Here is an 11531-nt window from a genome sequence, read left to right as displayed (position 1 = left end):
AGCAAAAGACCGTGAAAGCACAATGTAGGGCTGCAGGAGGGAGCGCTGAAGCAGCCTCTGGCTGCAACACGGTTTATGTGCCCTCCATCTGAGCCTCCCAAACGATGTAGCTGTTCTTTTGGGGGAAGAGCCAGACTCCAACCCTTGGAGAGGGAGCAGGAGGGCTTAAAAAAAAAAAAACATGTGGGAAAGTCTCAAGTTCACCTCCCCCACAGCAGCCTGCTCTTTCCTGCTGCTCTGGGGTTTCAGGGCGCTTGCTCGGAAAGAACCAGCCAAGACGGACCTGGCTGGCGGCTGCTGAGGCGTACATGCCCTTGGACTCGGCCCAAGTCACAGAAGCAGTGATTGAGACCCAAGGCCAGGATGTGGAGGTTCGAGAGGACCACTGGGTTAGTATCTCACTAATAATCCAACAGAAAGGGAGCCGCCGCCGGGCCTTCAGGGAGGCAGAATCCCCGGGTTCCCTGCACAGGGTAAGGGACGGGACTGTGGAAGGCACCAGTGGCGAGGGCTCTGGCACCTGTGGCAGTTACAGCTCATGACTCACAATGTGGTTGTCAGTTGCGGACGGAATCTTTGCAGGTGGTTTTTGCAGGCATTTCACAGGGCTCAAAAACACAGGTTTTTAAATGAAAAACAAAAAACCCCAAACCTGAATCAAACAATGACAGCAACAAACAAGAACATCCCAAATTCCAAATACTCCAAATAAAGCTCTTGCTGTTCACTTACAGCTGGAAGAGGGAGGAAGGATTTCTATGTTTAACTCAACACGTATTTAAAAACATTTTTTAAATGTCTGTTTATTTTTGAGAGAGAGAGAGAGAGGCAGAGCACGAGCTGGGGAGGGGCAGAGAGGGAGACCCAGAATGAAGCAGGCTCCAGGTTCTGAGCTGTCAGCACAGAGCTTGACACGGGGCTCGAACCCACAAATGGTGAGATCATGACCTGAGCTGAAGTCGGATGCTTAACCAGCTGAGCCACCCAGGTGCCCCTCAACACGTATTTTCTTAAGTAAAAAAGTACAATGGCTGAATGGAGGTGGGGAAACCAAACTGAAAGTCCCTGGTTTTTCTCCAGATGTGCATTCAAAGCCACCTGGAACGTTCTCAAATGGATGTACTGACGTAGATACAAACGTGAGTACTGACCCAGTCTTAGCTGCTTCCCTTCCTCTTCCTCCTCATTATGTACAGAAGTTCCCTCGACTGCCTTTAACCTAACCACCTTGCCCAAGACTCCTACAAACCACAGCGTGCAGAGCCTCAGAGAGGTGAAAGAGCCTTTATTCCGTAGTCACTAAGTGACCCTCATTTCTTCTTTCCCACGTGAGTTTTAGGCTTACCAAGGGCTGGTCAGCTATGCCGACTCCCAGACTCATTTATGACAGTTATACTTACTAAGAAAACAAAATTAAATAGTAAGCAAAGAAACAAAACAGGAGTGTGAACAAAAAAAGTGTGGTTCTAGCTGACCGTTTGTTTGGAAAGACTCAATAAAGGCAAGTCGCTAAAAAATACTGCTGATGAGTAACTGGGTAGATGAGATTAACGTATGTCTGAGGAAAGAAATCTTAAAAACCTAGAAAGGTTTGGCACTGAGATGACCTCACAACAGTCCTTGTTGTTTTGGCTTTAAAAGAATGCAAATTCGCTTTCGCAAGAACCTTGATGGGAAACTCTCCCAGAAGAGCCGCCCTAAAAGAAAGACATGGGCCTTGAGTAAATGATTTATATTTGGATCTGAAATACAACGAAATAAAATGTTCAGAGAAACCTTGTCACTTTTTTTTTTTAATGTTTTATTTATTTCTAGGAGAGAAAGAGAGAGAGAGAGAGAGAGAGAGAGACAGCGTGAGCAGGGGAGGGTCAGAGAGAGAGGGAGTCACAGACTGAAACAGGCTCCAGGCTCTGAGCTGGCAGTCAGCACAGAGCCCGACGCGGGGCTCGAACCCACGAACTGCGAGATCATGACCTAAGCGAAAGTCGGACGCTTAACCGACTAAGCCACCCAGGCGCCCCGAAACCTTGTCACTTTTATGATCAACTACCCATTTGTCCCCGTCATGACAAATGAAAAGAGATTCTACACCCTGAGGTAATTAAGATGTACGCATTCAAAGCTTCTGTCTTAGGTCCATTTCCAGGCCTCTGCGTTTGCATTCCCAGGGCGACCTTCCCAAACTGGGAGCTCTGACAGCCCCACGAACGTGGCAGGACCAAAGGTCAAGTACCTACCCAAAGAAAAGAGCCAGCGTCTTCCTCCCCATCACACAAATTGAGCACGAGAAACATATCCCATCTGTTACCTGGAAATGCTCCTAACCTTCTGCTAAGTATCTTTAGATCCTATGACCAACATGTATTTTCAAAGGAGATCTCATGATGGGAAGTACACGAACCAGAATAAAACGCTTGTGGGCATGCCTCTCCATCTTCCACTTTATCATAATGTAAATAAAANGGGGTGGGGTGGGGTGAGGTGGGGGAGACACACAGAAGGAAAACAATACTTAACAGCGGCTCTTTGGTAACAGGAGAAATATGCATGATCTTTAGCTTTTCTTTTCTTCCAGAAAACACGGAGGCGGGAGGCTGCAGGACGTAATGGTTAAAGGCATGAGTTCTGGGTCTGACCCCAGATGGTTACAGTAACCCCCTCACCAGTATCCCTGCTTCAGCCCTTTCTCTCCTACAGTTTAAACTTGACACGGCAGCTAGAGGCACAGTCCTTTAAAATACAAGGCAGACCCTATTACTCCTCTGCTCAAGACCCTCCCACAGCTCCCCATCGTCCTCGAACAGAATCTCAAGTCCTAACAATGGCCTAGGAGGCCTGTAAGAGCTGCCACCCCACGCTGCCATCCCTCTGACTTCATCTGATCACTCCCATACTTCTCCACTGCAAGAACACGGTTTCCTTCTGTTCTGCATACACACCAGGGATCCGCCCACCCCAGGGCCTTTGCCCCTGTTGTTCCCTCTGCCGAAGATGCTCTCGCCAGATAGTCACGTGGATTGCTCCCTCACATCCTTCAGGTCTCGGTTCAAACGCTACCCTCTCGCTGAGGTCTTCCCTGGTCTATCTGAAACTCAGCCTTCTCCTGTCCCCTCCTTCACACGTACCGGTTACGGTATGATATAGTTTTGCTTATTCATCACTTTCCTGCTACGGTGTAAGATCTGTGAGGACAGACCCGGGGTCTTCTTCGTCCTATGCTCCCGGTGCTCAGAACAACAGTGCCTCGCACACAACAGTCAATCAGTAAGTACGTGTAGAAAAACCAAGGGCACCCTTTCCCCGGCCAGGCTGGTGCACACCTGGCACGCTCTCCCCTCCTGCCGGCCTGAGCCACACACATCCCAGACCACGCAGCACCTCCACCGCATGCGTGGGCTGCTCGAGGCACTTCTCTTACAAAGGTAGGCATGGGGGCAGCACTCGCTCAGGGTGAGCACCTCAAGGGCAAGGCCGAAGCTTTCCCCGGCTCCTAACACATCTGTTGAATGACCGAGGGAAGGGCAAGCCCTGTATGTAGCAGGCGGGCAAGGAAACAGTCACAGGGTTATTAATCCACAGGGACTGGGCCAAGTCTGGAGTATAGATTCTTGCTCTTATCCTAGCTTAAAGGAAACAAGAACTATTATACCAAATGTGACAGGAAGGTGGCCTTTCTCCACTCCAGCTAGAGTCCTAAGTGACCACTATTCCAACTGTCGCTGAGTGACTCCACACCAGGCACTGATGGTGAGGGGCCCTGGAGAACACCACCAGCGTGGCTCCGGCCTCCTGAAGCCTGCGGCCCGCCAGGGACAGGCCGCTAGCTGCACACACGGCCTGGCCATGAGGAAGGCAGGGCAGGAGATGGACAGACGCCTTGCTGGAGGGACAAAGGTGCGTGTGTGATGCATTCATGAGGAACCACTTTAGCCACGAGTCAGGCAGGGGAGACCCACTGAGGGGCGCCACATAAGCCATGACAGGTAAGAGTCGGCCTGAGGTGGGGAGTGGCGGCAGTGTGGTGGCGCCCAAGCGCAGGGCAGAGAGTTCCCCGGGGAGGGCGGGGGGCCTTGGGGTGTCTGAGGAACTGGAGGTGGGCCAGGGTGGTCTGAGCTCCTGGGAGGGGAGAGTAAAGGCACTGAGGGCAGAGACAGTAGCACCAGGAGAGGATTAGCTCTCTCCTCTCCCCTTCCTCCTCCTCCTCCTCTTTGCACCACTAGAATTCTTCTGGCCAAAGTGAAAGGGAGCTAGGGGAAGAACACGGGGACTCAGCTGAGTTCTGCAGTAGAAAAAAGAAAGGAGAGGAACACCAGAAATAAAAATACACAGGGGCACCTGGCTCAGTCAGTGATCTCAGTTGGCTCAGGGCACGATCTGCGGTCTGTGGGTTCGAGGCCCAGGTCTGGCTCTGTGCTGACAGCTCGGAGCCTGGAGTCTGCTTCGGATTCTGGGTCTCCCTCTCTCTCTGACCCTCCCCCATTTGTGTTCTGTCTTTCCCTCGCTCTCAAACAAACAGTAAAAAATAAAATAAAAATAAAAATAAACATCACCCTAAGCAATGAAAGGGAGAAATGGATAGTACATGCCTACGTTGTCCAAAATACCCCCAGCCCTCTCCAGTGCTCTCTACTATCTTTAGAGAAAATCCCAAAGCAGACAAGTGATTCCTAGTTTACAGATACAACGACCCATCAGGACCTCATAAAATCAGTTTTTAAAAAACGTGTTACTTATATATTTTGAGAAGGGGCCAGGGGCAGAGAGAGAGGGAGAGAGAAAATCCCAAGCAGGCTCCACAGCAGGACTCAAATTCACAAACCGTGAGATCCTGACCGGAGCCAAAATCCAGAGTCAGACTCTCAGCCAACTGAGTCACCCAGGTGCCCCCCAAATCGGTTTGTTTTTAAGGAGGCTCCACGCTCAATGTGAGGCTTGAACTCACGACCCTGAGATCAAGAGTCATGTTCTCTACTGCCAGGCGCCCCATAAAGTCAGTTTTTAACCACCAAAAGCATTCAAGTTAAAAAGCCTATGTTAAATTTTTATAATACGTAAATTATATCCAATACAGCTGCTAATAAAAAAAAAAAAAGTCTATGAGACCTACTGAAAGGGACCGGAGCTCACTGGAGAGATGACAGAAGCCAGGGCCAGAGCAGGGAAACCAAGAAAGTGACTAAGGAATAAGGCGAGCATATCACAAAGGGACCAGAGCCAACCCAAACGGGCTCCTGCTGGCCAAATCTGGGACAACGTGAGAATCAGAAAGAATAATGAGGATCAGTGAAGTTAAGCCTTGAGAAAATGTATGAGTCTATATACTAAAAAACAAGACCAAAAAAAAAAAAAACCAAGTAAGTGCATTTATAAAGGGGGGAAAAGTCACTTGGGGACCCTGGGAAAGATGACAAAACAAATTCTTTACTTTAAATTTAAATTAAAGTGAAAGAATAAAGCTATACCCAACCTTACGGAATGGCAGCTGATAAATGTAGAAGTTATGAAGGAATTTTTTAAAACCGCCACTTTGGTTTTTTTGGGTTTGTTTTTTTTTTTTATTTATTTTTGAGAGACAGAGTGTGAGCAGGGGAGGGGCAGAGAGAGAGGAAGACACAGAATCCGAAGCAGGCTCCAGGCTCTGAGCCGTCAGCCCAGAGCCCGACAGAGGGCTCGAACTCACGAACTGCAAGATTATGACCTGAGCTGAAGTCGGCCGCTTAACCAACTGAGCCACCCAGGTGCCCCTAAAACTGCCACTTTCTAAGTGCCAATGAAATGGTGTCTTTCGGCAAGAATCATTCACTGGTGTCAATACCAGAGCGGGCAGGACGCCCAGGGGCCCACACACTGCCTGCTAACTGCCAAGGGGTACCCTTGCAGAAGAGATCACACTCAGCGCCACAACAGCGATGCTCCCCACGGTGTGAAGCACACACAAGTGTGAAGCACACGGCATCAGGTATGAAGTGGCGGCAGACGGTACAAGGCGGTGGAGGCAGCCGGCCGACACCCAGAGAAAACGCGGAGAAGGCCACAGGGGCATTCAGTGAGATCACAGGACCGCCCTCTTTGAAAAACCAGGGCCATTAAGAAAAAACCAGCGCGAGGACTCTTCTAGATGGATAGTAGACACACACTGCCCAACTGGGATGAGTAAAACTTAAATGGATTCTGCCTTAAAAACAAAACACACTGCAGTGACAAGTGGGGTGGTTTCGACCAGAATTTGGTTTTAGGTACTCTTAAGTCATTTAAGACGTTCTTAGGTGTGCCCGGTCGGAGGGTAAGGGGACTATCCTTATTCTTACAGCATGCTCGAGTCTTTAAAGCTAAAGTGTCATGATGTCTGCGGCCGAAAGGACTCTGGGAAAAGCCCACAGATCTCGCACACACACATATGCGCGTTCTGTAAGGAGACAGAAATGGCCAACACGACAAAATGTCCACCATCACAGAATCCAGGTGGTGCGCACCTGGCTATCTGATCTCTCTCTACGTGTGAAGACTTCCAAGTGAGAGTCACACGCATGCACAAGCATGCTATGGGGCCTCGGGTTCATTTCAGACAAGCACACCTTCTCCAGGCGGAAGGAGGAAACAATGGCACCTGCGGGATTCTGTAGTTCGGTAATCGCGCTCCCAGAGGAAAGAAAACGATGGTTCCAGAGCAAGGTCTGTTTCCAAAATGTTAAAACCCCACGATGTGAAAGGAGCTCGAGAAGAAAAAGAACGGACACCCTCGGACAGCAGCTACGCTGGTGGCGAGCACAGCAGACCGCGCGGACCCACCACAGGGTCGTACGCCTGAAGCCAGTGAGGGATCATGTGTCCGCTACGCTTCCATTAAAAAAAGGGCCAACACCTGGATGGCCACGGCCACGGCCACGCTGGTACAGCCCATCCTGCTCCTCTCGTGCCCGGCAAGACNAAGAACGGACACCCTCGGACAGCAGCTACGCTGGTGGCGAGCACAGCAGACCGCGCGGACCCACCACAGGGTCGTACGCCTGAAGCCAGTGAGGGATCATGTGTCCGCTACGCTTCCATTAAAAAAAGGGCCAACACCTGGATGGCCACGGCCACGGCCACGGCCACGCTGGTACAGCCCATCCTGCTCCTCTCATGCCCGGCAAGATGCAGGAAAGGAAAACACACACCGCCAGTCCCCCTCGTACCCACATTTGGTACATCAGCTGCAACTTTCTTAGCCAACACATTCTGTTCTGCAGGCAAGGGTAGGCCTGTTTTATTTAAAAAAAAATAAAAAAATAAAAAAAATTTTTTTAAAGTTTATTTTGAGAAAGAGAGCACAAGAGGGGGAGGGTCAGAGAGAAGGGGAGATAGAATCCCAAGCAGGCTCTATAACATCCACGCAGAGCCCGATGCGGGGCTTGAGCTCCTGAACCCTGAGACCATGACCCAAGCCGAGATCAAGAGTTGGTGGCTTAACTGGCTGCGCCCCCGGGGTGCCTCAAGGTCAGGCGTGTTTGAACTTGAAGCCTCAATCAGCCCCATCTCTCTCAGTGCCTACTTCCGTATCCACAGAGGAAAAGAGGCTGAGGTCTCAGCGCCAACCCTGCCCTGCGTGGGAGTTCGGGCCACCCTGGGAACTGAGTGCTGGCACCGGGGCTCTGCCTTTCTCCCACTTGAGACATCATGGGCAGTGCTGGCGGGACGAAGGGCGGGGGTGGGGGGCCATCACCCAGTGCCTGGGACACGGGCAGCCTTAATAAAAGTACATGTAGTAACAGCATCAGGGTCGCTGCTCCCAGCAGGTGTTCTTACTCCCATTTTGCAGATGGCCACGGAGGCTGGGACAACTTTGCTGAGCTCTCACGACATGTTATACAGCAGGGGTAAGACCTGAAACCTAGCCAAGGAGCCACTTCCCCTTTGGGGATCACTGTCCACCTGGCACCTCCGCTCCCCACCTGCCCAGGCTGGCACACCACACCCCCAGGATACAACCGGAACCCCGTTCCTGTCCCTGCCCTCCAAAGTCCAACGTCCACCCAGAAGCCAGAAGGGAGCGGGCCTATTAAAATCCAAGGCAGCTCACAATCTCTTAGGGCCGCCACCTCACTCAGAGCGACAGTCCCCAACCCGCAAGGACCCACCATCACCCCCGCCTCCTACAGCTTTCCCTCACGCCATCCAGTCCAGCCACACGGGTCTCCTTGCTGCTCCCCCACCACACCAAGCGAGCCCAGCCTCAGGCCTTCTGCCTGCAAGACTCACTCAATACCCACCTGCCCCGGGAAGGAAAAAGGGGCCCATTGCAGCCCTGCCCGCACAGCTACAGCCTCTCTGGCTGAAGTCAGCACAGAGTGGGGGGCGCGTCAGGGGGGCCTCTGCTGGGGGTGAGCCTTCCTCCATCAGATCAGCTGAGAAACACTCGGCAGGGGTGGGAGGGGGATGGAATAAAGCAGAGAGGAGAGGAGAGGGGAGGGGAGACAGAGGTTAAGGGAAAGCAAGGGGCTGGAGAGGGGACTGGAGGACAGCGGCCACCTCAGCTGCCCTCCTGATGGCCCTCCGGAGGAGACAGGGCTGAAGGATCCTCGGTCCTCCTCATGTAGAAGCCAGGCTGCCGACCCCTTCCACCCACCCCCAAGGACGTGATGTCAGCTACTTTTTAAGAGGATCAAACCAGAATTCCTTCCATCCACTCGAGGCTGCTCTGACAAAGGGAGGCATGTGGCCTGCTGACACAGGTGAAAGGGACACAAGCCTGGCTATGCGGCAGGACAGGCTCAATAATACAGATGACGAAGCTACTGGAGGCAAGGGGGGAGCTGTGAGGAGCCACTCGATCCTTCAAGGCACAGAGCTGGCAAGTTACCCTTCCACCCCCTTCCTCCTCCCACCTCTGTGCCTGTCTAGGAGGCGCTGGGCTGGTGACAGCAAAGTTTTTATTGTCCTTCTGGCACCACAGAGAGGTGACGCAGGCCTTTCTTTGAAGCCAGGCGCTCGCTGTACTCTGCTAGAGGCCGCAGAAGGCACCCGAGGGAGCCTTGAGAGCGGCATCAAGGCTACGACGGGCAGCCACCGCAGCACCTAGAATGTGCACGGGGTAAAAGTCAGCCTGGGCTACGCATCTGTCTGGTGGCTGAGAGGGGGCCTGGGCTACCTGACTTCCACTGCGGTTTCTCTGGACCTGCCCCCGGTCGGCAGCAGTGGGTACCGGGCCACAGCAGGCTGGGTCAGAAGTGCCTGCCTGACCGAACCTCGGTCAGTCAGTCTCCTTCCTAGGAACCGTAATCACAGGAGTCACACAGTCAGACGATGGGAGCTGGATACTCACAAGGAGACGGAGAAACTGGGCACGGGGTGGGGTGGGAGGCTGGGCACACGGGGCTCTTCCGACACCCACCGCTGGGGAGAAGCAGAGAGAAAAAGGAATCTGACGAGGGAATAGCGAGGCAGCCGGGTAGAGGAAAACGGGGGTATGATGAGAATTCCTTCTCCCTTCTTGAGCCCCAGTGAGCTCCTTGCCTTTGAAGCCCCTCAGGTCCTCTCCCCGCCCCCGTTGTGTTCCATCAAGATGAGTTCTGTCCCCACGGGCTTGAAAGCCTTCACGGCTACAGATGAAATCTCAAAGCGCCTACCCATTCCTCTCACGCCCCCACAGGCCTCAAACAGGTTCTTCCTGGGAGGCTGGTGGCAAAGACCCGCGGGAACAAAGCCGCCAGCCCAAGAAGGGCCTATTCTGTGAGCAAGAGGCAGAGCTGGCTTCTCACTAAGGCGTCTTTGTAGCGCTTATCAAAAATGAAATAAAAAAAGAGAGCTTTTGTCCTGATGCATGCCCGGGTCCCGCGGGTGTTCGGGGAATGTGTGGGTGGGTGCCACCCTCAAGGAAAACACAGACTGGGAGAGGAGGCACTGGGAGCCCTGATGGCGTTCTGGGTCCCACGTCCATCTGTTCTCTTAGGAAAGGCTCCAGACATGCTGTGTGGGGACATTTCACCAAAAGGCACCGTGAAACACGGTTCTGCCCACATGCTGTGGCTCCAATCCCGCCGTCAGCGCTGAAAGACGGGTCCGCCGAGGATGAGGGGCAGCAGACGCGGGAGTGAGGCGGATCTCGACAATTATCCTGGGTGGCTCACTTAAAAGTGGAGGTGGGACAAGTCACCCCTTCACTCTGAGTCCCAGCGCCTGCCCCAGTTGGCTGGGGAAACGAATGACCTGCCCACTCACCCCAGCAGGGCCAAAGGCAATGCTTACTCTTCCCATCCCACCGATCAAAAGCAGCCAGACGGACAAGCTTTCCTCCAGTACAGCTCCTAGGCTCGGGTGCTGACCGTGGCCTACAGAGACAGCCATTTAAAAATGTCAAACCTGCTTTCCAGCTTCGTTTCACAGGCACGAGAAAGTTCCCTACGAAGATGGGTTTCAACACCTCCTCCTCTGGTAGCCTTTGAAAAGGTTCTAGTTCTTACCTCTCTCCACCCCCTGCCCCCATTTCTGCCCATGGGGAAAGGCCAGAGAAACAAAACAGCCAAATAAGTAAAAGGGCATGGGAAAGGGGATGTGAGGGGCCTCTTCTTCCTTCCCAATGAAAGTCCTTTCCCTTAACAGAGGCTCTCCCCCCATAATCCGGGAGCGAAGGGTAAAGCTGATGCCTGAGCAGTTTGGTCATAGCTGCCCAGAGCTGTACTACCCAGGAGGAGGAGGAGAAAGAAGCAAAGGGAGGGAAGGAGAAGAAACAGAGGAAGGGGGAGGAGGAACAGAGGAAAGGGTGGGAAGGGAGAGAAAGGGGAAGATGGACGATGGACCCAGGAGGGAAGGTTATTCATATCTACAACGCAGCTCCGCCAATCACCGCCCCCCACCACCTCCGGCCCGCAGCCAGTCCCCGCCTGCTCCACCCCCTCCCCAATACAACCAGGGAGGACCTTGTAAGGGCATGGAGTAAAAGATGGTCTCAAGGCACGGACTCTGAAGAAATTCTGGCTGAAGGTCTACAATCTCCTTTGGCTTCCATTACTGTTTGTTACCCTAACTGGACCTCAGTTTCCTTAACTTTAAAATGGGGATGAGAACACCTCTACTCCTAGAAGGGTTGGGGCAGGGGGTGAGGGGCTAAATTACACGTTCTGTCGGCCCAGGCCGTCGCGGCTACGGAGGCTGGGATTTCAAAGTAGCTCAAAAGTAAGGACTGGAAAAAGACCGTGCAGATCTAGCTCGTCCAAGGCCGGGCTGGGCAAAAGTAGTGCCTTAGGAACCGGGATGAATCCCGACTTTGGAAGAGGCCGCTGCGCAGACTGGAAATTACCTCGCCCTTCTTATCTCCATCCAAGGGAGGGCCGGAAGGGGAGGCTGGGTGTCTCCCGGGACACAGACACGGTACAAATCCTTTCTGATGGTCCCGGGCCAGGGCTCTGCCCGTTCCGTACCATGTGACCTTGCGCCGGCGACTTCGCCTCCCCAAACCTCAGTTTCCCCATCTGTGCAGTGGGCACAGGATTGCTCTGGAAGCCCGAATGCGCCGGCTCACCCGGTCCCGGGTTCGGCAGGCGCGAGGCCGGCTC

General features: G+C 53.1%; 1 protein-coding gene across 2 annotated transcripts in view; it reads right to left on the bottom strand.

Annotated features, from left to right (window-relative positions):
- Window positions 1-10923, bottom strand: part of FKBP1A (FKBP prolyl isomerase 1A) — a 23119-nt gene extending 12196 nt beyond the window's left edge. Inside the window, exons 1-2 of one of the 2 annotated variants that reach the window (XM_077767007.1) lie at window positions 10339-10487; window positions 9302-9372 (exon numbers count right to left, since the gene is read on the bottom strand). In XM_077767007.1, coding sequence (XP_077623133.1) covers window positions 9302-9372; window positions 10339-10472 — 205 coding nt within the window. In that variant the 5' untranslated portion in view covers window positions 10473-10487. Of the gene's footprint in view, window positions 1-9301; window positions 9373-10338; window positions 10488-10895 lie in introns of those variants that run through there. The other variant, XM_077767012.1, reaches the window with a different exon arrangement.
- Between the last annotated feature and the right edge of the window lie 608 nt (window positions 10924-11531).

The sequence above is a fragment of the Crocuta crocuta genome, unplaced genomic scaffold (assembly GCF_008692635.1).
Source record: "Crocuta crocuta isolate KB4526 unplaced genomic scaffold, BGI_CrCroc_1.0 scaffold15, whole genome shotgun sequence".
In the NCBI taxonomy this organism is placed as follows: Eukaryota; Metazoa; Chordata; class Mammalia; order Carnivora; family Hyaenidae; genus Crocuta; species Crocuta crocuta.
This window is presented reverse-complemented; position numbering and strand designations above follow the sequence as displayed.